A 27,488-nucleotide genomic window follows, 5' to 3' on the forward strand; every position below is an offset into this window, starting at 1 on the left:
TTCCTAGGATTTTTCCTCTGGCAATGTTGAATGTTTCAATGGACACTGTTTAAGATCAATGAGAAAAAACATGCCACCCTGTTCAGACTCCAGCTTTGACAAAAGTATGGAAATATTAAGTGAAAATGTCAACCGACACTTCTCCAGGTATTGTATTTCTGGGTGTTTAATCTCTGTTCAATTTATACAGTGAAAAGGAAAAGTGAAAGCATGCACAGTGAGTCTTCTCAAGGTAAATCTACAGCTAAAAATCTGCAGGAGAATATGAGTATGTTAGTGCCAGTATCTTAGAACTGGAATCACTCTTCTTAGTTAAAGTTTTCAGCTTGTATAAAAAGCATTGTATCTCAATGTCCCTTGAGGTTTCTCCTCCACTTTGGTTACTGAGATATTACTTGCCCTATTGAGAATCCAGACAAGCAAGTTAGGAAATGTCTGTCCTTAGAGAACTGTGTGCATATGGTACACAGCAGACTCGGGATCTGAATCCTCCCTGGGGTCCACAGGCTTTTCTTTGCATGACATGTGGCACCAGATTATAAACCTGGAGAAGTTCCCCAGTGTTGAGGGGAGACTGCACAATGCAATGCAATATAATACTGCCATACAATACTTGTGATACAACAATTCTGTTCTCCTTTTCTCTGCCCTCTTTCTTAATGTAGGCAGCTGGCAAAACCAAAATCAGACGCGAAAAAAGAAGACTATAAAGAAGGTAAGTAGTGATAACTCCTTAGGATTCCTTTTTAGTCTATTTTCTGAGAAGGATTGCATTTGGTCACTCTGTCCATTTAACTTGGCCCCAAAAACTTCTGAACTCATCAGCCAAAATCAACTGAAGCTATGAGAATAGATATGTCAAAGATAACAATTTCCACTGAGTTCTATCAAAAGAGGTAGGTACAAATAGGAGGAGATGTTATTAATTCCTTTCAGGCTTGGGAAGAATGCAGTGTGAATTCCTGAATTCTTAAGCATTAAAGAATCTGTTCCTTGGGTCAGTTTTGTTTTGTGACATGGGTTCTCTGGAGTCTGTAGAACACAGGTTAAGTGTAAATCAGTCTTGTAAGTAGGAAAGAGTTGCAGTATTGTAATACAGGTGAGTTAGAAGTAATTCAGTCATAAGATGTACAAACCCACAGGTGTGGGGAAGGTGTCCCTGAAGCTGAGCACTTTACCTTGGAGCTGAATTGCCCTGCTGAGTACAGAAGTGGACTTGGTGCCATGAGGCCACTTGGTGGCAGCTGGAAAAATCCTTTAGGTCTTGACAGCATCCTGCCAACTACAGGCTGAACATGGGAAGGGACCCAAAATGCACTTGGTGTGTAGTAACTCAAGTTCTGCCTGTGCAATATAAAATATTACTTACTGAGCTCAAAGTTAGTTTTGTAGTTGGTGATGATGAGATCAAACCCACCTGTGTTTAAACTAACATAGTGATACATCTATTACTCTCTCACTGACCTCTTAACTCTTTTAATGATAGTGCAACTAACAAACCTGTGGCAAAGGATACTGTCTGGTAAATACTGGGCAGGTCTCTTTTAAAGCAAGCAAGCATTTTGAGTTCTTTTGTATCTGGAAGTTTATCTTGAGGCATTTCTCATCTTCTAGGCCTTTTGTGTCACAACACAGAAAATGGAAGAGATGCATGCTTAAATAGTGTACTAAAAACATGCCTCTTTAGAGACTTCCACATAAGCAATTTTTAGAAAAAACTATCAGATACAATTTTACATGAATGGAGTGAAAACACTTTAGGGGTAGGTATTTGTTGGTTTCACTTTTCCAGAGAGAAGTAGCTGTAATAAATTTGCCTTCTGCATGGAACAAAACCTAGGTGTTTGTTTTCATCATATTAGCTTCCCAGTAAATGAAAAAACTGTTATACAAATCACACTTTTAAAGAGGTATTTTAAGCATAAGTACTTTTAAGTTGAATGCTGTGATTGCAACAGTAACTTTTAATTCAGTATTTAAAGGCAAAAATCAATTAAAGGCGGAGGTTTTTACATTTTGCTAGAGCAACAGTAAAATAAAGGGACTGACAAATTTTCCTTCCTAGAAAGTTTTATGTATTATTGCATTTTAGTGACCAGAACACTGAAGACCAGAGCTGATGCAAAAGCTGCAGAACACGTCCACGAAGAAAATGGGGATTTGGAGGTCCGCCGGAGCTGCAGACTCCAGCAAAGCCGTTACACCTCTACAAATCAGTCTGTTTTGTTTGACAAACTTGTAACAAAGTAAGTAGTTTTTTCTCATCATCTTGCAAAGCTACTACAGTGAGCCTATATTAGCAACTCCTTGTCCTGTGGCAAAATACTAGCTAGGGACTTCCTCCTTTTAACAAGGGAAAAAGGTATTGTTGTTCCTGGCAGCAAGAGCTAAATGCATTCAGTGGTTAGGCTGAGGCTTCCCTGCATACCACTATGTATATATTACATCCTAGTGATTAGATTTTAGGAAGAAATTGTTTACAGGGAGGGTGGTGAGGCATTGGAACAGGTTGCCCAGAGAAGTTATGGATGCCCCATCCCTGCTAGTGTTCAAGGCCAGATTGTATGGGGCTTTGAGCAACCTGGTCTGGTACTATTGGTTGAGTGGGATTATGTGTTTTCCTGTGAACCAAAACAATTGGCTTCTGTTGTGACTTACAGTAGATTTAGCTTAAGATGCTAAGGAAGTTTGGATACAGGCAAAGTGAAGCAATCCTGGTGTTTCTGCCTGTCTGTGGTGTAATTCTCTCTGTGAAGCCCAAACTGACATTGTTTTCCTTGTAAGGTTTGTGAAGTGTAACAGCAGTAGGGTGTTTTCTCTAGCATATACAGTCATGGAAAATCAATGCAAAACTTAAATTGCAGTTTAGAGATGAGTATGCAACCTGTTGTCTGAAGAAGGCTGTGAACCAAAAGTGACTTAACATTATCATGCAGAGCAACTTAAATGCTATGACAACCTGCCATAATATCTGCTATCTTACTATCTGCAGAATTCCTTTTTTTCCTACTGAAACAGTTGGTTTTTTTTTTTTTCTGTGTTCAGCAAGAGGGGAAAATAAACCCAAGCAGTGTATGTTTGCAAATCCTCAAACATTTGTCCTTAATTCTTTAAAAAAGTTAATATTTGACCTAATTTTTAAGTATTGTTGAAAAACTTGTCTAAGGGTCAATGACTCTTGGTTTGTGCATACTATATTAAAATGTCATGATGATTATGTGTGCTGTTTTAAATGGGTTTTTTTGTACTTGCCTGTTTTTGCTCTTATATGACAACTTTGTACCTTAGTACTGCAGAAGCAGTCTTGCAAAAAATGGATGACATGGAGAAGATGCGTAAACGGCGAAGGATGGGAGACCTGGAGGTGTTCCACGATACAGAAGAAGTACATACTAATTTATTTTGCTGTTTTTGTATAAGTAGGGTATTTCACATAGGGAAATTATTTAGTTGTAGTTTTACTTTAGCAGAGAAAACCTTCATCCAAAGCATGGTGTTGTCTAAAATAACATTTGGTTTTACTCTGTAAGGATACATTTTAACATCTTACTGTTACGGTCATGCCACAACTATGCTGTAAGGGTGGAAGAAATAACTTCAGAAGACAAGAAATAGCAGTGAAAGATTGCAACAGATGTCTTATGCTACACTTTCTGAATTGTCTTATGATTTTTGAATGGACACTGTTTACAAACAGCTGTTTCAGGGCTTGGATTTTCACTTCAAATCTTACTAAAACCTGAATTTGCTGATACCTGCTTTACCTGTGTGTTGTTGCACCAGTCTTGCCTGTGAGCTCAACTAGTCTTCTATCCTGAGAGGAACTACTGTTAAAAAGATAGCCATCATATTTCCTCTGTCTTAATTTTGCTTTATTAAATTAAGTTAGTCCAATCTTCTTTTGAATGGCAGTCACTTTGTTCTTAAACATCTTCATAGTTTGCTTTCATAAGTTTTTGTTTGGATCTGAATTCCTATTTTAGAGCAGAAATCCTTGTTATTAATCCTGGATGCCAGAATGATGTTCCACTTCTCTCCTGCCATACAATAATTAAATCTTTTGTGTATATGGAGTGCCTTGATAATGATACTGTACAGGCACCAAATATGCCCAAAGGTTTTCTGCATATTTGTGACCGGTCTTTGTTTCTTTTAATTAGGAAAGCCTCGATATGGAAAGGACTGATGAAGAAATAGCTGATAATCAAGGTAGCATTGTAGGCTAGTTCTGTTTTAAAATTTTCCTGACTATGCTCTAACCAAAAGCCTTCTCTTAAACAACTGAGGTCGGGCAAACTACTGGGTAATTTTCATCTATTAAAAAAAAATCTGTGCTGCTATTGACATTACAAGCCATGGTCACAGACTCTAGGACTGTAGTGTTGTGAGCTCTGAACAGGTATTCAGAGGAAAAGAAAAGTCAGTGTTTTTCCAAAACACAAGATAAAAGGTTGTGGACACATGGGAATATATGTTGCCTAGTGCCCTTTGCCTTCAATACCATTCTCAACAGTACTTACAGTCTCATGTTTTGTTGACGTACAGTTGGTTCATCAGAAGAAAGTGAAGCAAAAGAAGATGATGGTGGAGACACTCGGAAGCGTTACTCCTTTCGGCAGAGGAAAACTGTTGAGCGCTATCAAGCACCATTGCAAAGTAGGTTATAGGCACAGCTTCTCTTAGGAACTAAGGTCTTGCATGGAAGTGGGAGTGTTGTGGGGCTTTTTAGAAGGAAAACGCACATGCACACACTCAACGCTATTTAAATGTCTTTCCTTACCTGTAAGTGAATTTTATTAAATGCATGTATCCTCTGCACATTCTATTTCTTTGCCATTTGGCATCCTTATTACTGTTTTTCAGTAAAAATATTATCTATGTATCCTTGAAAGAATAGTAATTGAACAGACTTGATGATCTTACTCCTGTGGGTTTTCAGTTCTCCTTAATATTAGGTGTGTGTTTTTTCACTTTTATTGTGCATTGATTAAAAAAAAAAATCCCCATCCCTTCACCCTTGAAACTTCTTCTGAACTTAGAGATGGGTGATACACATCCCCTTCTCTGCCTCTTTCACTATGCTGCTTTCTCTTAAACTTGTTTGTAACATTATTCTAAATTCTTTTCTTTCAATAGAACCAGGGCAACGTAAGATGTATTTTTCGGACCGGGCTTCACCTGTCAGACAGAGAGAATCATGCAAAGGAACTAACTTAAGGTGTGTGTATGGTTAGTGGTAGCTCTTCTTTTTCAATAGTGCTGTCAGTCACATGACTGAATAAAGCTTTCAAGGGTTTTTGGACTGGTGGTAATTAGAGATTAACAGTATGGTTATTGCTGTGGTAGTCTGAGGGTATAAAGAAAACAAATATTGAGGGGACCCCATCCTTTTTATTAACCATTAGATTTTATTTGAAAATGCAGGGTTTTTTCTGGTCACTTAAAAGGTGATCATGAGGGTTGTGGCTGAGATTGTATAAGTGAAATTTGTTTGTTCTGGAATTGAAGCCAGAATCTCCCTCTAAAAATCATAGACTATTTAATCTTGAAGGATACAAATTATTTTTTTAAAACCAAAGACAATTTTGTTAGAGAGGGAGCCTGTTTTAATGATGTGATGATTTCTTTTTTTTTAATCACCTGAATACAGATTCTAGTTTTTCTCTGGAATAAGTTAAAAAGGTTGATGTTTCACAGGGTGGATACATAATGTTAAGTGCAACTCTATAATCTGTGTGAGGGGGAGTAAATGGACAAAAGGAGTAACTTGGTTAAGAAATTTCTTTGCTAAGAAAATCAAATTTTGCTGTCACAAGGAAAATCACATAATGTACTTTGAAATCAGATTCATAAGGAGTACAATGATCTGGAAACTTAATAGATCTCACTTTAAATTTTGATATTACTTACTCTGTATTTTGATTTTTTCACATCTTTGTTTGAATGTTTGCAGACGGAGACACACAGTCCCCAGCAGTGATTCCTCTTCCTCGTCTGATGAAGAAGAGGATTTTGAGAGGCAGCGGAAGAACAGAAATTTAAGAAGGTTAATGAAATTGGAGAATAGGGGAGGGAGGAGTCTACTTGGGAGGACTTTACATCTGCCTAACTGTGAAGTGTTGCCATCTTCATCTTGCATGCTTTGTAATTTCTGGCAGTCCTGTCTGTTGGTGCTGCCAACTGTAACTGGACTCTCTGCAACTGCTTTTACACAATTGATTTTGATAAGCAATTTGATTTCTAGGTGGGAATGGATGTAGGAACACTTTGTAAGTTCCTAGTGTAAAATTCTACTGCTCCTGTACTTTACAGTAGTTGATTCAGAAAGAAAACCATCATAACAGAGAATGCTATAAATAGAGAAGATGATGGAGGTTTCGTTACTTAACAAATGCTCTAGAAAAACTATTTTAGTAACACTCTAACAAATGAGTTTTCAGCCTGACATCTTTCAGATGTGTGTCTTCTGGCACACACATTCCATAGGCCTCGGGAAGGACCAGCAGTGCCAGGCAACCTTTATAATGTTAATCCCCACTGAAACAAGTATTGTCTTGGGCTGTAACTAATAAAGTATAGAAGCTAAAAGAATTTGAAAGGTAATAGTGTACTTGGGGGAGGCGGTTTCTTCCATCACACAAATCAGTGTCAGTCCATGGTCTACACATAACAGAGTAACTTGTTCTAAGCTTGTACTCCTATATGTGTTTGTTGATTGGCATGGATATTTGTAAGTGCTAAGAGCTATTAAAATAATTAACTGAGTTTAATGTCTGGAGTGACCATTTTTATTTATTTACTTATGGCCATTAAATGTAAAACAGATCAAACAAATATTTAACTATTCAGGAAGTTTATGCTCATTTATAAGACTGTCTGCATTCACTTACTATCATTAGAAAATCAAAAATCTGCATCATAACTTAGAAAGCATCTTTCTCTTAAATTCAAATCAGGTCTCTTCCTGGCAACTTCCGAAAAGGTGATTTAAAGGGAGCTCATAAGGATCGCATGAAAATTGGAGCAAGTCTGGCTGATGTTGATCCAGTGAAAATAGATTGTTCAGTAAGTATTTTTACTTCATTGTGAGATGTTTTCAGTATTTATGAAAGCTTTCAGTAATGGGCTGTCTACACCTACCCTGGCTTACAGTTTTCTTTCAAGAGATTTGAAAATTTGCACAAACATTTCCTTTGTGCTGACATCTGAGTCCTGGTGGAACCTTACAGAAGTTGCAGCTTTCTTTAACATATAAAATGTGTTCTGTTGATTTCCTCTTTAGGTACGATTTGATGGTGTGGGTGGTCTTTCTGACCACATTTCAGCTTTAAAAGAGATGGTCGTTTTTCCATTGCTTTATCCAGAAGTCTTTGAGAGGTTCAAAATTCAACCTCCAAGGTAACAGATGCTGTTTAAAATTGTAACTGTATTATAGGTTTTCAGGAAAATATTCAACTGAGGTATTATTATGTTTCTATGCTTCAAAATTTTAAGCAGTGTTGATGGTGGGTTTTTTTAGCAGTAGTAAAAAGTAATTTTTAAAAAATGGATAGAATCCAGTGTTACATGTAGGTTCAGAGATTTACTGTGTGGCAAGACTATGCTTTAAAAGTGTGTTGCCTTTAAAAGGGGGAGTTGGAGTGTTTTTCTTTTGAGTTCTATGTGCAAGTGGACTTGATCAGTTTGTAAGCAGGAAGGAATTATCTACTGGTAGTGAACTGCAGTTTGTTTTGTGGAAGTCCAGTTGTCTCTCCCCCAGCTCTGTTTTTTTCAAGAGTTCCAGTATCAGTTTTACAACTCATTGAACTTGCAACTTAAACTTTGCAGTGTTTGTTGTGCTTGAGCTAAAATAAGAATCTGACTGCTTCTTACAGAGCTCTATTAGTTCTGTGTTACGAAATGAAATTATAGAGATTTGTTAGCTTTATATTTTCTTGATCAGCAAAACTCAGTCATGGTATATTGAAATAGGACTTTGGATCCTTTCCTTTCAGTAACTTTAAAAATATTATGAACAATTGAAAGAAAATTTTATTTAGGCAAGAATAGTTCTATGTTTTAGGGATGGAGGTTGTAACAGGTACTTTTCTATGATTTTTTTTCTTACATCAATTTTTTTTTTTTTAAATTCCAGAGGTTGTCTATTCTATGGTCCACCAGGGACTGGAAAGACGCTGGTTGCTCGTGCACTTGCAAATGAATGCAGCCAAGGTGACAGGAGAGTCGCCTTTTTTATGAGAAAAGGTGCTGACTGCCTGAGTAAATGGGTCGGGGAGTCTGAACGACAGCTTCGTTTGTTATTTGATCAGGTAAGGTTGAAAGTGCCTTGTGTTCTGTCTGAGCTGTAACTAATTTTCTGTGGTCAAGAAGAACTCATTCTTTTTCATATTTTGTCAGCTCCTTCCACTGAAATGGGATTGTTAGTGTTTCCTTTGTCAGTGGGGTTTTTAGGGGCTTAGATTAGTAAAGCAATCAAGAAAACCTTCCAAAGCAACACACACCTGCCACTCCTTGCCTTACAAAAAAAAACCAAAAAAGGCTTCAAGATACAAGAGATGGTGGCTTTCAATCAGAGGGAAACAGAGGCAGGCTGAAAGCATGATCATTTAAATTGGTAAAACAGGTTGCTTCCAGAACATGTATTTAAATCCCAGCTCTGTTGTTGGTAGTTGCCAAATAGCTGTAAAAACTGCTGGTGTGATTTGTTTCCTGTTGCCCAGTCTCAGTGAGCTGCCATAGGCTGTTGCCTTTTTTTACTCCTGCCACTTTACCACATTAGCTCCCTGATGCTGCTCTGAAAAATCTAGTTCCAGTGACTTTACAACCATAATGTTGTTCCTGCATTTCTCCTTCAAAGAGTTTTCCTGGTGTCAGTATTCCTATGCTTCCATTGTAGGCCTACCAGATGCGACCTTCAATTATTTTCTTTGATGAGATCGATGGCCTTGCTCCTGTACGGTCCAGTAAACAAGACCAAGTTCATAGGTAGGACATGTTTTGTATCTACATAGAAGGGTGCTTGATCTTTGTGAAAAGAAGACCACAACCTGTTTAACTTGATGTGGCACATTCATTTATCCTGAAAACTAGTAATTCAGTACTACTGAATTTCAGATTATTTTTAAACACTGATTAAAAACCATTTGCTAAGCTTGATAGCAGCACACAAGGTCTATGTTACCTTATCTATGTGGAACTCAAGATGATTTACTAAACTGCTGAATGAAAATTGTACTTTTCTGTAAGCTCTGTTGTGTCGACACTTCTGGCACTTATGGATGGCTTAGAGAGCAGAGGAGAAGTTGTGGTAATTGGGGCCACCAACAGACTGGATTCTATAGATCCTGCTTTACGACGACCAGGACGCTTTGATCGAGAGTTCCTCTTCAACTTGCCAAACAAAGAGGTCAGAACTTCAACTCCACCTTAATGCCAGTGGGGCAGAGTCCATCTTAGAAACCAACCCCTGTAACAGGGCAGCATTGTGGAGCAGCAAAAGTCTGTCAGTGTTGTACAACTTGGACAAATGAGGGCTGTCCGGAGAGACTGTGTTGTACCATGGAGGGCAGACCTGGTACTGAATATATATCAGTAAGATGATTGCAACAGGCAGTTAGTGCTCTAGTTTTGGTTTCTCTGCGACCAGCAAAGACTATGGTGTTCTGCTAGTCACCGAAATGTTTAAGAATGAATGTGCAAATAAGTTATAAAGTACTGCTACAGCTTTGTGAAAGTGAAAAAAATGCTGTACAGGCAAGAATTCCTTTTTGGTAACAAGAACTTTGATCAAGGCTGATGCTGGAGTGAATGAAGTATGTTGGGATGTGACATTTCTACCGGTACTTAGTAATAGGGACTTAGACAAAAATGTGAAGTCACTGCACAGGGGCAGGGCTTGAGAAGCTTCTAGTTCAATGGCAATAGCTAAGCAATTAAAAAAAATAGGTATTTAGCAACCAAAAAATATTGGAGGGGGGCACTGGGCAAAACTGGAATACTCTGTGTTTTCTTTCTGGCTACAGCTGATATTTCTTTTCCTTAGCACTTTTTGGAAGGAGGATAAAAGCCGTATTGGACTGAAGGCTAGTAAAAGTGCACTAAACAGTGCATTTAACAAAACATTTGTCTTCAGTTTTTATCTGCTCTCAGAGCAGGAGAAAAGGTGCCATAAAATAGATCTAATACAAAATTCCTACTGTGAACGAATTCTAGAAATCTGCCATAATTGGTCTGTGTACTAGAAAATACTTAAATAATTCAGCGAAAGTCTTGCTAAGGTCAGAGATGGGGATAGGCAATGTTTGACATTATCTGGATGAGTGACAATCATTTGAGTCATAATTATTGTTCTTCTTGGTAGTAACTGTAGCAATTGGAAATGGAGTGCTAGGACTGCTTTCCTTGGATGAGCTGGCAGAAGAGCAAATTTGATGAACTAATGAGACTGTCACTGTAAAATTTTGCTGAATTTGAGAGAATTTTCTTTGAAAAAATCTGTTTCCAGATATGTTTGGGGTTTTTTACTACAATTTTTTCCTCAGGATTATTAGGTCTCACACTTGTGAAAACTCATTTTTTATGGAAGATGTAAATGCCTTTTATTTCACTGCAGCCCCCAGCAAGAGTTTAATGTAACAGGATGAGAATAGTGAAATTTCCTTGTTGAAAAAGAGAGCATATTAACTGACCTTAAGTATTTTAAAGTTTAGCAGATAAGAAAAGTATTTGTATTAGTGTGAGGGGTTTGGGGGTTTTGTGTTGTGGTTGTTTTAAGAGAAAACTTAGGGCAAACTAAAATTCAACTGTTTTGTTTTCAGGCAAGAAAAGAGATTTTCAAAATTCACACACGAGACTGGACCCTGAAGCCATTGGACAAGTTTCTTGAAGAGCTGGCTGAGAAATGTGTTGGTAAGTTTGAAAATAGGGTGGTTACTGCACACAACTTGAGTCGTAGGGAACTGTAGGAGCACTGTCCCAGGCAGTGCTCAAGCTCCTGTGCCTTGCTGCAGAGCAAGGCAGTGGGGCAGCTGGCATGCCTTGGAAGCAAACAAAGTTTTCTTTTTTTCTCAGAACACTGATAGGGTTTGGGACATCTTTCCCATGAGCAAAGTTTTCAGTAGGAGGCTGCTGCTTAAGTGCAGGATATCAGGCTGTGAGCCACATAACAAAACTTCTCTGTGGTGCAGTAATTCTTTAAATTATTGCTTATCCTTTTAATTTTTGGCTGCGTGCAAAGTCTTCCAGTGTTGCACTTTAGCAATCTTGGCCTTGACTTCGGTGTTGCCTGAGACTGACACAACATGTGCTTCATATTTTGTTTATTAGGCTACTGTGGTGCTGACATTAAAGCCCTGTGTGCTGAAGCTGCTCTCTGTGCTTTGCGCCGCCGGTATCCTCAGATATACGAAAGGAGCGAGAAACTGCAGTTAGACGTCACTTCGATTAAAATAACAGCGAAGGATTTTGTCATGGCCATGCAGAAAACTGTTCCAGCTTCACAGAGGGCTGTGGCTTCACCTGGGCGAGCGCTATCACCTATTTTAAAACCGCTGTTGGAAAACACATTGGAAAGAATTTTACGAGGCTTGCAGAGAGTATTTCCCCACGCAGAGCTTGCACTAAAGAAGGACCAACAGCAAGGTATAACAACAACATCCATTTGTTTAAAATTCTGCCAATGCAAAAACTTGTGATCTGTTCAATAACATACACAAACCTCTCAACCATAATGACAGTTTAATTTTATATCTGCACAGCATGGGATGGGAGCTGTGAGTGACTTGCAGTACACAGTAGAGAACCATGTTCTCTGCTGGAGCACCCTGTTTCTGAGAGTAGCTAACATCACATCATTTGTAGAGATGGATGAAAAGTTTAATATATGAGCACCTCTTTCCAAATAAATGCTTACATGCAGGGAGAAGAGTATTGTTACATAAATGCTTCTGCTTCCTGTCTGAAGAATGTCAGAACCATGGTACAAGTTGTTTAAGCTAAATACAGTTTTAACTATCATGACTTTTAGCCATTATGGTCTCTTAACTGAAATATTTGTGGGTCACAGTGTACACTTGCACATGAGATCAGAATATTTTAGTAGCATGTACTTTGGGGCTTGGCTTGCATAGCATAAGTGAGCTCATGGTCCTGACTGAGACAGCCCTGACCAGGTTTAGTTTATCAGTTGGTGAGAACAAATCAATATTGATAAACTCTCCTGATTAATGGAGATCTGGGAATAGTTAGTTACCATGCTAATCCCTGGAGAATATCCTCCCAGTAGAGTTGGTAGATTGTTTGCATTGGTAAAACAGGGGCAGAAACCCACCAACACAATAAAAGCATTGGGGCTGGGGGATGGGTAATTGCATCCCCTCTCTTGTCTGCCTCCCATTATCTCCTCCTTTGGCGATCTTTGGGGAGCCTTATTTAGAAGATAGGTGGGTCTTTTGTATTCTGGCTGACTAGTCATGGACAAATGGAAACCTGGGGCCGTCAGGTTCACTTCATTTCTCCATATCTAGTGGGGGAACCTGTTCCAAAAAGAAGTGGCCTCTGTGTTTTTCAGGTGTCTATGAACTACAGTAGTTGTTCCTAATCATCTTTATTCTAAGGGAAAAAGCCTCTCAAGTTTTTGTCAAAAGAGAGATAATACCTGATGCAAATCATGGGATGTAGGACAGCTTTAGGTCTGTGGTAGAATGAACTTTTCAGAAAATAGCATTCAGGGTGTACTCTAAAATGATGGAATACAAGAGAATGGTTTCCTGCACTGATTTCAAAGGTGTATTAATGCAAGAGTGAGATTTGGACTATTTAGGAAAGTTAACAAAGATCTCATGTCTTCCTGTTTTAGGAAATGATGTGATTGACACTGATGAGGAATCACCATCAATTTTTGAAGAGAGGCCAACTCATAAAGTGCCTGATCGTGAAAAGGCAGAATTCCTCACTTTTAGCAGGTCTGTGTTTGTCCCCTTTATGTTTATATTTTTAAGATGGTCAGGTCTGTAAACTGTTTTGTTGTGAGGGGTGCTGGGTGAAGAAGTGATGAGTTCGGAGGGGGCGATCAATATTTGCATGAAGTAAGTGCAAAGATCCAACTTGGTGCTAATGTTCTGAGTGCACTGCTTTGACTCATCAAACTGAATGGTCCAGTCCTATTTTCCTAAATCAGTGATCCACAGATTATTAGAACATGTTGATTTAATCCATGGTATTCCTTGAAAGACTCGAGACCCAAAAAATGCACTGTCTGCCCTTTTAGCTTAAAAAAACCCCTGTGGATTTATGTAGCCATCTTTTGCCCTTCTGCCTTCCAAGACTGTTAAACCAGTAGCAGATTATGTAGCAGAAAAAAAATATAAATGAGAAATAGTTTGTTAAAACACTGTGAAAGAAACTGAAACAATGTCTGCATTTTGTACCTTTACCCTACTGAGTTTGTTATTAATCTTTTGATGTTTTCATTTTGGAAGTCAGTCATGTAAGCCAACAGTTGAAGCAGTAGATTATTGTTGTCACTGTTGGGTCAGTTATTCTGCCCCCTTTCTATAGCTGTGCTGTCCAGAAGATGTGACCTGCTGAGCTTGGTTAGGTCTCTAGGACCTTTGACTTCAGCAAGTAAAGGTACAGCAGTATTGTGGTGGAAGAAACCATAACCCTCTTCACAAGTGTATTTCATGCTAGTAAAATGAGATTATTAGGGAATTAATAGGCAATTCGAAGATGAAAACATTAGAATGAAGGAATAAAATAAATGTACTGCTGTATTTTAACCAATTCAATTGTGTGCTTCTTTAGATACAGCTAACATTTTTCAGTGCCCACATTAATTTTTTTCTTAGAAATGCTATTCTGTTCTGTGCTTCCCACCATCTCCAGGAGGTACAGCCAAATTTTAGCTACACTTCACAGGTGCAAAGTTATTTAAAGTCAAGACACGCTGAAAATGGTTGTGTATGGGCAGTGAAGAGATCCAGACTGCTTTATGCTGAGAGAGTTGTATTTCTGCTCCATATCAGGTTAATGACCAATTGTTATGTGTGTATTTGGCTAGACAGTCCCTCTGTGATATTTAAGAGCTGTTACTTAACCCAGCCAAAGGAGTAACAGACATGCTGGGGACTGGCAGGATTTCTCAGCGGAGGTTTGGTACCAGTTTGTGAGAAAATAGGCTTTGATAGTCTTCCTGATCACAGACCAGCTTATTATTTGGCGGAACATGAAGTGTATTTACAATTAAAAAAGTTAACATCTGTGTGCCTATTAATCACTCGTTTTTAAACGTGTTTTCTTCTTGCTGTTGTAGAAATCCTCGTTGCCAGCCAACATCTTTCAGACCACGGTTCTTATTAGTTGAAGATCCAGGGTGTGGGCAAGCTTTTCATTTGGCACCTGCAGTGATACATGCCCTGGAAAAGTTTCCTGTTTATACACTAGACCTGCCTGCTTTGTTTGTTAGCACCACATCCCCGGAAGAAACATGTGCACAGGTATCTGTTTTTCTCTTTATTCTTGTAGGATTCATGAACTGTATAAAAACTAGTGAAATAAGCAAGATTCATTGTTATTGGAGGTGGCCTGACTTGAATGTACTGTTATGTTTACTTCTGTCTGGAAATCCACTTTTCTTCTAGGTGAAATGATACCATATAAAGATATTATATATAGCCATGTTTTCCATTTGAAATGAAACAGGGAGGATGTTGCTAGCAGCTCAGAAAGAAGGGAGGTGCTGCTAATAAAGCCCTCTCTGTGGCAAGAAATCCTGTTGATCTCGGTGGGACCCAGAAAGTTTTTATTGCTTCTTAAGGCTCTGTGCTCCCAGTAGATGGCACTGCATCAACCTGATGGCATCATGCACTTTCTGAAGCCTTATCTTTTATTATATTTGTAGGGCAGTCAAGGTTTTGGGGAAAAGAAGTGTTTATTTTTTTACATATACAACTTCTACTGCTGCAGTACATGCAGTAAAGGCATTGAAATTCATGTACACTGGTGTGCTTCCCTTAGCTAGGAAAATTAAACATAAGCAGATTAGTGCTGTTTTCCTCTTTTCAGTTTTAGGTAGGAAATCCGTTTTGTATTAAAATATTTTGAGCTCTAGTAGCAGCACTTGGGAGCTGTATGAGTCAGGACAGACACATTCCATGACTGGATACTTGTTTGTCACATAGGAGGAACAATTCCTTTTTTGTTGTGGGATCTTTGGACAAGTAACTACCCTATCTAGTCACTGCCTGGACATACCATGTGTACTTCCCACCTTGCAATAGGAACTCCCTGAATATTTTTAATCTGACAGGGTCCATGGAGAAATTTGTTATGTGAAAGGACTGTTGGCACTTCCCTCATGGAGTAGATGCATGTTGTCTTTTGTGTACTGAGGTGCCATCTGAAAGCAGTGGCTTGTCCTCTTCCAAAGCACATCATCTCATCTGGTGGATCCTTTGGTAATGAGAAGTTGAGTGATTTAGCTCTTCAGGCAGGCTAAAGACTGGTCACCTCTTAGAAAATGTGCTTGAAAATATGAATTATAACCAGGTGTATTGTACCATGCCAGCCCTTGTCTTCTCACATAGGTCTTTGTTTGTTCAGTCTGTGCTCCTGTGTCTTGGGTATGTGCCTGCTCTGAACTGAAAATGCTGTGGTCACAAGTGTGGCCATTTCTCCAGGCTAATGCATCTTGCTGAAGGGTTAGTCCTGGTTTTTCAGGTACACCACCACATTGGCTGAGTTCTGAGGCTCTTTAGGAGTTATCTTACACCTAAGTAGTTTTGAAATCAGGTAGAGATTTGGGGTGGTTTCTGTCTGCATAGCAATGTCTATATTTCTGTCAAAGTGAAAATTTTACCTTGTTATGAAGGAGTTGTTCATTTACTGTTTTGTCTTGATGTTTTGACATCATGTACTCCTCTTACATAAGACAGTTTGACTGGTAGTTATATAATAGCCTATTTTACATGATGTAGTTTTCTTAACCAAGCTTTCATTTCACCAGCTAATGCAAGAAGCTCAAAGAACAGCACCAAGTATCATGTATGTCCCACAAATCCCTTTGTGGTGGGAGACTGTTGGACCTACAGTGAGAGCTGTTTTTACGACACTACTGCAGAATGTTCCAACGTTTGCTCCAGTTTTGCTCCTTGCAACATCTGATGTGCAACACGAAGATCTCCCAGAAGAGGTATTTCTGTTGATACTTTTCTTCCTTCTTTACTCTTCCTTTTTGCTTGTTAATTTATAACTCCTGGAAGCCTGGAGTACTGTGCCTGTCTGTTATTACTTAGGCACCCAAACCCAGTCTCTTGAAATCTGCTTAGACAAAACAATGGTGAAAGCATTTGTCTGAAATGTTTTCTGAGTAAAGAGATTGACTTTGACCCAACTCTTTCACCCTTCTCACACATTCGTGCTTATTAGACAGATGTACAAATTCGCTTAAGCATTCATTTCAGTGATTCAATATGGTTAGGTGTGTAGTTGGTGAAGAATATAAGGTGCTTGAGATGTAGCTAGGAAAAAGATTGTGTTTCTGAAAACGTTTTTACTGAAAAAGTACAGTAGTCACACTGTTACTGACGGAATATCATTTCAAATTTAAATAACTTCATAAAAATTTTGATTCCTTTACAGGATAGAAAGCTAGGATCCAAATTCCATCTCAGTAGCTTGGAAATCAAGTTTTAGTTATATTCCTTAACAAAATTCAGTAAGAGTACATGCTGAGCTTCCTAGACATCTCTGGTGGTACAACTGCCCCCCCCCAAACTGTACTGTGATCTCAGAACAAACACCTGAGAGTGTGCATTAAAGGAAGGTGTTCAAAATGTGGATATGCTGCTCTGATCATTTTGTCTTGGTAGCAGTAGTTTTTATACTGTTAATAAATGCCTTCTCAATTAAGGAATAAAATTCCTTCCATACCTTCTGGTAACAGAGATGGGAAAATGAAGTACAACTTGGAAGTATGCAACTTTGGACACCTCACTTAATTAAAAATAAAATTTATAAAGCCATTTTACCAAAAAGCTGGCACTGGTAAGCTGAACCTTGCCTGTTCCCTCTATTGTTGCCATATTCAAGCTAAAGGACAGCAAGGCAGGTAAATACAAAATAAGCAGCCTTGGAGGTGGTGAATGTGACCCCTTTCTTAGCGGTTTATCATACCTTTTTTTTTCATGGAGCCTAAACCGTAGAAGGTGTTTCTCAGAGCAGGTGTTTTAATTTGCTGTGTTATGAAAATCTAGCCTTTTAAGGCCAAGAAGATAACTTTTCATAGCTTGTTTACCCAGATGAATACTCAGTTAAATTTAGAAAGGTACTCAGCTTTTTGAAATAGAATATAAAGAATTTGTGTGGCCTTATATCTGAAATACCTTTTCTCCTCATGCTTTAGATAAAAGTATTGTTTAATAATGACTGTGAAGAAGTTTTCAAAATCCAGTGGCCTACCTGTGCTGAAAGGAGAAGTTTTTTTGAAGACTTAGTTATGAAGCAAGCTGCTAAACCTCCTGCATCAAAAAACAATGCAGGTGAGGATATTCTAAGTATAAAATTTTACTAACTGTAAGTTAACAGTGTTTTACTTTTTCATGGATTTGTATTTGAATACCACCAATTGACTAAAATTTTCTGATTAATTGAAGCTCGGCGGCCACTGGAAGTCCTGCCTGTAGCACCACCACCTAAACCTCGACAGCTGACAGAGGAAGAAATGAGACAGCTGGAAGAGCAGGAAGAGGATACATTGCGTGAACTTAGGATTTACTTAAGGGACGTGACCCACAGACTGGTCATTGATAGACGTTTCAGAGCATTTACAAAGCCTGTTGACCCAGAGGAGGTAAATTATTGTTGATCTGCAATACCATGATAGCTGTGTGTATTCACAGTTTCTCTGTGTGTATGTTCCTTGGTGTTTGTGTGCTCTTTCTAGGAAGATTTATCTTTGTTTTTAGGACTAATATTCTGAATTTCCAGGAAGCTGGAAGTGAATTTTGCTTTTGCTTTTGTTGACTCCGTGGGGCTCTCCAAGGTCTTTGAGTGTTCACTGAAGTCCCTGTGTTCCTTCTATAACCTCTTTAAAACTTAAGAGTATTTCCCTTAGAAGGGACCAACAAGGATGATCTAGTCCAAGTGCCACTTACAGCAAATGCCAATACAGTTTGCTCATGAAAAGGCTTTGATATGTAGGTGTGTTACAGCACAGAAAAGTACAAATCTTTCTTTTTCTCTGTAACTATAAACAGTACCTCTAGGGCTGTTTTAATAAAGCCTAAAGCTCTTTAATTATCTGTCAGTAGTTTCTGCAAGAACAGGAGTAAAAGCAGCAGTTTGCCAAATAAATTTTCAGATTCTATTCTCAGGGAGCTTTCCTTGGTATAAGATCAACCATATGGACTTGTAGGTTTTTCAATTCCTCTGTAAGACCCCAAGTCTCAAGCAACAAGCTCACTAAAGGGGTTTTACTTTAAAAATATACAAGGCTTCAACAATATCTGCCCTCCAAACATATTAGAAGAGCGCTTGGTTCTTTTAACACCTCAGAGAGAATGCATAGGAGAAAAACTGTACACGTTTTCTCAGAGGGTACTTTTACTGGTACACTTTGGAAAATAAGGGAACTTGGCAAAAGTTGACAGGGTAACAGAACCAAAATAAAGCATTCTACAAAGCGTTGACTTAGCACATGCTAACACATAAAACTTAGCAAATCCAGCCCATCTGGTCCTAAGTTGCCCAAAATATTAAAAAAGAAGAGTAGGTGAAGAAAAAGTAAAGAAAGAGAGAGAAAGAGAGGAATATAGCTACCATCTCTAGATCCAGCTAAATGAGTCTAGAAAACGGTGGGTTCACCATTCACAAAAAGGTGTGCCCTTCCCCCCCCTCGCCCCACACACACACTTGAGTTGCTCCAAGCCACTAATGAATATAATAATCCAGTTTCTCACATCCTCCCATATACTTTTATTGAATAAGTGTGAGCTGGGGCACCTACTTCAAAGTCAACTTTGTGTTTCAGCAAAGTCCATTCCCCTAAGCATCCACTGACTTGTCATTTCCTTTCCTTGTAGCTTCTGAGATGTGAATAATCTAAACAAACATAGATGTCCTCATCTAAACTACCCTTTAGGCTTCTTTTGTGGTCTGAATAAAGAAATTGGCACCTTTGGGTCCAGTTATCTCATTCTAAAGTAGGTGCCCAGACAGGTGCTTGAAAGGTGAAATTCCTGCAGCCTTTTTCTTGCTGCTAACAAAGACTCTCAGGTGACTTTACTGAGAGGTTTCTTTGTTGTTATTTTCTGAAAGGAAGTGAAATGAATACCACTCTGGGTGCCAGTTCCCTTCTCTGCCTCACCCATGCTTCTGACCTCCCTGCCTTTTTTTTCCCTGTCTTCTAGTCTGTCTCATCAAAGCCAGGTGAAATAGCCCTTCTGTTTTCAAGAAACTAACTGGGTAATTTCTGCATCTCTGGATGTGTCATATTGGGGTTTTTAAGAAGTCCTTTATTTGACTTTATGACAATAATTACTCTTCATGGCTACTGCATTAAATCTACAAGCACCTATGTTTCCTCTGTAGGTACCTGATTACAATGCTGTCATTAAACAGCCCATGGACCTCTCGACAGTTCTCTCCAAGATTGACATGCACCAGTACCCAACTGCAAGAGATTTTCTAAAAGATATTGACCTAATCTGTAGCAATGCTTTAGAGTACAATCCAGTTAAAGATCCTGGAGGTGAGGATGTGGTTTTATCCCTAATTTATAAAAATTTTAAATGTGTAAGTTGATAAACGTCATCTGTGGACAGTAGATGTGGAATTAGATCATTTTAAACATCCTCCAAGAGAATTTCTTGCTAGGTTGTGAATACATTAACTAAACTATTTGGGAAATTGTGATAGACATGTTGATCAGTAACTGCTGCTTTTTGACTGAAAAATTTCAGATCGTCTCCTTAGACACAGAGCTTGTGCCTTGAGAGATACTGCATATTCTATAGTGAGGGAAGAAATGGATGAAGATTTTGAACAACGCTGCCAAGAAATTAAAGAATCTCGAAAGAAAAGAGGTATGTTTTGTGACACTGAGGATTTCAAGACTTGACTCAGTATTTGTAACCAGCCACACAACACACAATTCTTTGCTCTCTCTTATTTACTGCAAGGTTCAGACTGTGCTTCCTCTTACTTCCGTGTAATGCCAAAGGAGGACTCTGTTCCTGCGTGTAAGAAAACAGACCCAAAGTGTAATGAAAAATCAAAGATGCCAGCAGTGCCTGTGGATGCCAGTACCCCCTGCTCTAAAGGCAAGATGCGTTTTATTCAGACTTTCTTGGAGAAGGTGCTGAAGGGACTGCTACATTCTCTGTTCTTGTCACCTAACGTGTTCCTGTGATGCTTGATTCTTCATGCCAGAGGCATTAAATTTATTAATATGTTTCAAAACATGGGATAAATCCAGAGGTCATTCCTTCAGTGTGGTTATGAGATTCAAGTGGCTGGTTGGCATTGTAAGGCACTGGATCAACCGACATTGAATGGCTCTTACATTGCTACCTCTTGAAGTCAAAAATGTTGTACGTGGCAGTTTCTGAATACTTAACTAGTTTTTAGTTACATGCAACAGTGTTTTCCCCTTCCCTGCCCTCTTACCGTGATTTTTCAATTGAAGGGGGAGGGGTTAAAAACCAGGGGATCAATAATCATTATTTCTTCACTTTCCCCGTGAAAAGGACATGAAAAAACAAAGACCCTAGGGTGTCTTTCAGTTAAAACACATGACATGGCATGGTGTGAAGTTTCCTGGTCTTCCTGACATGTCAGGGAATTTTGCCTCTGACTTGACCCGTAGGCTTTGTGTGGTACTCCATGAGTACAAAGAATGATGGGTTTTTTTGGAAGACAAAAAGCCAAGTTTGTTTCGAACAAGTTAACTGAATCAGAAAGCCCACGAGACATAAATCTTTGTGGACAATTTTTTTTTTCCAGCACATATTCCTTTAAAAGTGTCTTTTCAACTCTTCCCAACATATGTATAGCTTTTGAAGTTTACAGATTTTGAGATTTTGAAGGACTCCTCTCCAAATGCTTTTCCGTTGTTCACCTGTATTAGATCACATACTAAGTCACCCAATAACCTTGCTTTGCAGTAATACTTCCTAACTAAAGTAAGAATTTTCTGCTCATAACAGCTTGAAGCTGATAGTTTTGTGCATGAAATTCTGTAGCTGACTTTTTTTTTTTTTTTTTTACATATAGTAGCAAATTGACCCCATTAAATTGCAACTTTTTCTCCAGACATTCGTAGGGAGACAGACAATGGTACTTGAACTCCTTTGGTCATTTTCCTTGTAAGTCAAGTAAGATGAGGATGCTGGATTTTGAAGGAAGAACTGTTATGGTAATGTTTTGGATGGCTTTTTCTTATATCTCTTTGTAGATAAGTCAAGAAGAAAACGCAAAAACAACAGAAAGTCGAGTATTGCAGCAAAGAGGAATGTTCAGTTCAATAAAGAGAATAAAATTCCTGAAGACCAAACTGAAGTAGAGAGTAGTGAAGAGTCTAACACGGATTGCACTGAATTTGCATCCTCCCAGGATGCTCCTATTGAAGAATATGAAAATGTACTTCAAGAACGACAGAAAAACAGGACAGAAAATGAAAGAGAGAGAGTTCTCCTTGTGACTAAATCTCCTTCTGGAAAGAAAAGAGAACATTCAGACTTAAGAGAGCAGAGTGAAATGCCAGATTACCAAAAAGCCGGAACTTCTGAAGATGGAGGTTCAAATGGTAAGTGAAAGGTCAAACAGGTCATTTACCTCCTTTTTCTTCCTGAGGAGGGTTATAACAATTACTAGGTTTTAGCCTTCTTGAATTCTGTTCTATCTGCTGCGTCCCTCTCAAATCAGGACACAGTGTTTCTTGCATAATGGTGCTGCCCTTTGAGTTATGCCGGCCAAACTTGTGTTTTTCTGCAGCTGCTGGATTTCTGATTCTGCAGTTTTGTTTTTCAAATGGTATCTAATTGAAAAACAATTGTTGGCTTTCTTTTATTGCATGAGAATCTTCCCAGCAATAAGCAGTGTAAGTTAAAAGCTGTATTTCAAGCAGTAAGGACCCAGTCCTGGGTGAAATAGAAGAGATGAACTACTGTTTGCGGTGTAAGATGTGTTTCCGAACCTAAATTACTTTGGAGTTTTACTGTGCAATGCTGTACTGGCAGTGTGACTGGTTTTTTTCCTGGTTTTACCTGCCTTTTTGTCTAGTGCTTTTTTTTTTTAGTTTTTATGGAGCAGTGACTTTTGCTAGAAAGAATGTAAAAGTCAAGCATTTATCAGTGAAAAACAGTAACAGTTCTGTCTCTGTTATTGCAGAGAAGTACTCTTTTCCAGGTACAGGATACTTCATTCATACTATGTATTACAAATAAAGAGAAATCCTGCTTAAGGAATCTGTGTCGTTCCAGATTCATGGGTACAGCGTGTGACTCGTGCGAGATGTTCTCAGGTGGAAGAAAAACAGCTGGCTTGTGTCAGGAAAGCTGTGAAAATTGGCACACAGGGCGTGTTTGTGGATTACTGTGAGCTCAAAGTAAGTCTAAATTTCAATTTTATTAATACTGAAGTAGAACATTTTCTTGCTACATTTAGAATTGGAAATGAAATCAGTTGTTAACCAATGCAAATTCAAACAATTTATGGGAGGGATATATGGTTTGTGAAATAATTCAACCTGTAATAGACTATGACCATTATTTCCACAGCTGGTTAGACTGCTGTTGTTGCTTTTGGTGAACTAAATTTCAGGAGACTGGGTTCTCTCCCTAGTTTTAGTGTAACAGATCTTGTTAAATTTTAAAATATCCTACTGACACACACTGCTAGTACTGTTGGTTATTAATGTCTTGGCAATTTTTATGATGGATTGGGCGTTGTTTTGGTTTGCTGTTTGCACGTTTTCATTTATTAGAAATTGGAAAAGGACCTTGATTTTTAGCAGTGATGACTTTTAACCTGAAGTTAACCTGAAGTTTGAGTTGACCCAAAGCTCATCCTGGATAAAATATTAATACCTGCTTTTTCTCAAATGCTTTCAAAATCCAACATTAGAATTTTGTGTTCATACAGGTACAGTGTCACAAGGCTTTTCCAGTGCCCTGTAGGAGAGAAGGTGCTATCCTAGGATACAGCTGGGGAAAGGATCAAAAATGGACCTAGCTGCATGGGGTTAAGCAAAGTTCATTTGTGTGAATTAGAGAGGGTAGAAGAAGGACCTGGCCTTCTTCAGGAGATGTTGCAGTGAGGGAGATTTGGGAAATTGATAGGTTGAGGTCCTGGAGGTTGGTCAAATCAGGGCAGGCTGCTGTTTACATACAATGATGAGAAATGGAATAAAAAGAGGCAAACTAACTTCTTAAGGCTGGCTTCCTGAGCAAGCAAATTTCATGAGATTTTGTTCATAGAATCATAGAATATCCTGAGTTGGAACTGACCCACAAGGATCATCGAGTCCAACTCCTGACCCTGCACAGCACACCCCAAGAATCACACCATGTGACTGAGAGCATCATCCAAACACTTCTTGAACTCTGTCAGGCTTGGGGTCATTGCTACTTCCCGGGGGAGCCTGTTCTAGTGCCCAACCACTCTCTGAATAACTTTTTCCTAATATACAACCTAAACCTCCCCAGACACAGCTTCATGCTATTCCGTTGGGTCCTGTCACTGGTCATCAGAGAGCAGAGATTGGTACCTGCCCCTCTGCTTCCCATCGTGAGGAAGCTCTTGTTCCTATCTGCCTGTGTGTGTAGAGAATCCACATAGGTTTCTCTAGAGCCAGGCTGCTAATAGTACATGCTAAGTTGTTGCCGGCTGGATAGGTTGTGTGGTACAGCCCTTACAGATGTTCCAGCTGTGAGGACAGAGCTACAGTCACGAAATATGTCTTTTAGAAAACTTGTTTTCTTAACATGAGTGTCATTGAAACTTGCTACTTGTGTCAGAGACCTTCTTTGGAACTCACCTGCAGTCAGTAAGCTGGGTGAACCTCCAATCTGTAGCTGCTCGGTTTTGTTTGGGGTGATTTTTTTTGTTTGGGGTTTTGGGGGTTTATTATAGTTTATTTGCTTGGTAATAGGCCTAGAACTTGATGAACACATGGAAGAGCGTGCAGTCACCTATATGGCAGCAGTTAGAAATAGTTTCATGTGGGATGTTGGCCATGCACCTGTGCCATGTCCTACCTTTTCTGTTTGCAGCTTATCTTGTGCTATTCTGAACTCATATCCATTTTTTTTCTTCAGCAAGTGTTGCATTCTATCGCCATGCTAACTGAGAACGTCAGTATATTTCGCATGGAAAAACTATACGCTGTTCTTAGCCAGTGCATTTACCAACACCGGGAAGATGGCGACAAAAAGGAATTAGTGAAGGTAATTTCTTTTGTCTTAGAGCACTTTCTGCCATTATTACGTGTGTGTGTGTGTTACACATGTGTATGTGTGCCCTGTGAACATCACACTTATTACAGCATTACTCTTTACTGCTTAGTTGCCTCTGTTACAAGACTTGTTCACTTCAGTCTGGAAAACATTTATCCATTGTTGCATTTTGCTTCAGCGTTGGCAGTTCCAGCAGGAAAAGTCTTTAAGATACTGGGTCCCCTCAGAGAGCTGTCTCAAAGTAGTTGACTTGTCTGTCACTAGTTCTGCTCCAGCACCTTTTCGGGGGTGGGGGGGCTGGGAAAAGAGAGTGCTTTTCTCAGTCTGTCGCTTCCTCGTTCTCCTCTCGCGGAGAACATGGTCACACTTGGTCACACTTGGTAACACTTGGTAACACTTGCATAGCATTCATTCCATTATTGAAAAGAAATTAATTATGAAACATAAGGAGAATTAGAGACTTTAGTCTCTAGTCTCACCAGACTTTCTTTTTAACTAGCATAGCTCAAACATCTTTAATTTCATATGTGGGGAGCTTCCTGCCTATGATGGTTTAACAATGCTCTTGAGTCAAATTCTCTAATCTTGTCCTCTAAGAAAGGATTTCCGACTTGTCAGAACTTGTCAGAAATATTTCACAGGAACCCATGGTCCCAGTCAGGCATTCCCAGTATTGACTTGATTTAGGTAGGTTGGATATTCAGTCTTCAGCTTCAAGGTCCTGGAATCCATTTGTGTTTCAAGTGGTTGTGCCTAAAAATAGAAGAAATATTTTATGTCTCTCAGTCTTCCTTAAAAAAAAGGGGAAGCCTCTTTTCTTTGGCCCCGGTCATCTTGATCCCTTCTTCTACACCCAACAGTTAGAACAGACACTCCACTCTGATTGTGCAACAGTGAGGATTATTTGGATCCAGGGATGCCATTCCTGATAAAGGCACCCATTTCTTCTAGAATAATGATATGTTTTAGCATGAGAAGGGATTTGTTTGTTACCTTTGGGGCTTGTGTGCTTTTGTGACGGGACTCGATTTCTTTGTTTTCAACTTTTACTTTGAGCTTTAATGAAAAAAAATATCTCCTATTCAGAATAACAGCACAAGTCAGTCCAGGAGCAAGTTCTGCTGTATGAAGAGAGAGACTTTGACAAGTATTTATTGAGAAAAGAACAGTTACAGCTTTTAGTTGTGGCTCTTCGGGAACTGTCTCCTTTCTAATTGTTAAAAGCACCATTGATAGAGATCCACAGCCTCTTGGTACAGATCCCTGCAGTTTTTCTAGCCTACACTATTTTGGGTGCATAAGGATGTGTTTGAAGCCAGTGGGTATAGAACGATGTTGTGATGGCAGAAGCAGCTAAATTATTACTAACTACTGTATGTATATACAGATTCTTCCTTCTTTTGATGAAGAGGTAAACAGGGTTCTTAAGCTTGTATTCACACTGACTCCTGATTTGTCTTTTCTTCTTCTTAGGCAATGAAGAAAGAAATTACAGCCTTCAGTGATCCGTGATACTTGATTTCAGATACCTGACTTCACATAGTCTGTAATGTTTCCTTTTGGTTGCATGCTCTTTTCTTTGCATAACTCAATAAATACTAGTTCTGCACATATATTTATACATATATGAAACAAACATATGTTAAAATTTATTAAGAAAGCTCAAATAAAGTAATTTAATGACTTTTATTTGATATTTCTCTCCTATCTGTGTATATTTTTATGTGACGTACTGCTATGATTGCCTTTAGAACACAGATCTGAATAAATAATTTCAGTACTTCTCTTTAAAAGAAAAACTAACTTGAAACAAAGCAAGATTTACTACTGTAACTTTCTAAGGTAAAGTTTAGTTGTGTTTGTAATAATGGCAATCTTAATGCTGGAGAAAAGCATTTAATATCATTTGTTAGTTGATCAGGTGGCCTGTAGTTGAATTAAGTTGTAAATAGTTTTCTAGTTACCTGGGGAGATTGAAATCTGTTTATTACAAAAAAGTGAATATAATGTTTGCAATAAATATATTGAAGTAAAAGCAAAGCAATATCCTGATTTGAAGATGTATTCCTTCTCAAACCAGCAGAGAAAATTTATCTGTTAATTTGATAGTTATTTTTAAAAATGAGACCAAGTTTCACTGTATCACAACTTCTACAAAAATTCATTCTCATAAAATATGTGGCACGATCCTTTGCTGTTCACACACAGCGTGTGGTGATTCTGAACACCGAAATGTGCAATCCCTCTGTTTGGTTTCTTACCTATGTCAATAGTGTTCTTTTTTTGTGTCCTTCTAGTGTGTTTCTTCAAACATTTGTTCGTTATGCACATTTTCTTTTCTCTGTTTGGGTATTAATAAAAAATTATTCTCTTTTTAGTGGTGTGTTGTCTGCTCTATTTTAATCACAGAGTAATTTTGATCATTAATAACCTTGCACTTACAGGCCAGCACAGATATTAAGGTTTTAAAAGAAGAGGTGCATGTGAGCAGCTTCCTCTCCACTCCTGGTGTATGGGTTATACAACAAAAGGCAAGCCCAGGAGAAAAAGAAAATTTACATTGAAAATTTTAATGTAATATATTACACTGGAAATATAAAAAATGAATTACTGTTACTTTTCCTTAACTTGATCTCTATCTTGGCTGCTGTCACTGCTTTCCAATGTGACTGGGGGCGGTTTGCTGACTGCATTCCCCAAGAGAACTGTTTGGAAAACTGAACAGGAGTGACAGTGTTGAAATGAGGAAGCAGAAACATTCCTGGGATTGAAACTTGCTCTTCCAAGCTTTGATCAAATGCTTTCCTGTCACTAGTCTCGCCAGGATACTGTACCTAGGCAGATCTTTAAAAAATGTTTCCAGTTGTGTAGAACTTCATTTTCCATGACGAGCTGTGAACGGTTAAAGGCTCCCACAAGCCACATCTTTATTTTTCTCTTTCTCAGGGAAACGGCCACATTTTAGTGTCTGACCCAAAACACAACACATAGCAATGAAAGAAATAGTATATGGAAACGTTTTTGAAAAGGGTGCAG

General features: G+C 38.6%; 1 protein-coding gene across 1 annotated transcript; it reads left to right on the forward strand.

Moving 5' to 3' along the window:
• ATAD2 (ATPase family AAA domain containing 2) lies at positions 1-26,829 on the forward strand. The gene is made up of 27 exons (XM_029959362.1): positions 1-147; positions 666-715; positions 2,093-2,246; positions 3,289-3,385; positions 4,161-4,209; positions 4,546-4,656; positions 5,137-5,218; positions 5,954-6,046; positions 6,957-7,065; positions 7,283-7,398; positions 8,135-8,309; positions 8,897-8,985; positions 9,247-9,406; positions 10,818-10,908; positions 11,326-11,640; positions 12,857-12,962; positions 14,312-14,495; positions 16,004-16,189; positions 17,402-17,537; positions 17,652-17,848; positions 19,588-19,747; positions 19,959-20,081; positions 20,178-20,318; positions 21,452-21,802; positions 22,479-22,603; positions 24,315-24,443; positions 25,926-26,829. The coding sequence occupies exons 1-27, from the start codon at positions 59-61 to the stop codon at positions 25,962-25,964; spliced, it is 3,657 nt and encodes a 1,218-aa protein (XP_029815222.1). The 5' UTR covers positions 1-58; the 3' UTR covers positions 25,965-26,829.
• Positions 26,830-27,488: the final 659 nt, after the last annotated feature.

This window comes from Manacus vitellinus, unplaced genomic scaffold (assembly GCF_001715985.3).
Source record: "Manacus vitellinus isolate BGI_N305 unplaced genomic scaffold, ASM171598v3 scaffold_1_pilon, whole genome shotgun sequence".
Classification (NCBI taxonomy): domain Eukaryota; kingdom Metazoa; phylum Chordata; class Aves; order Passeriformes; family Pipridae; genus Manacus; species Manacus vitellinus.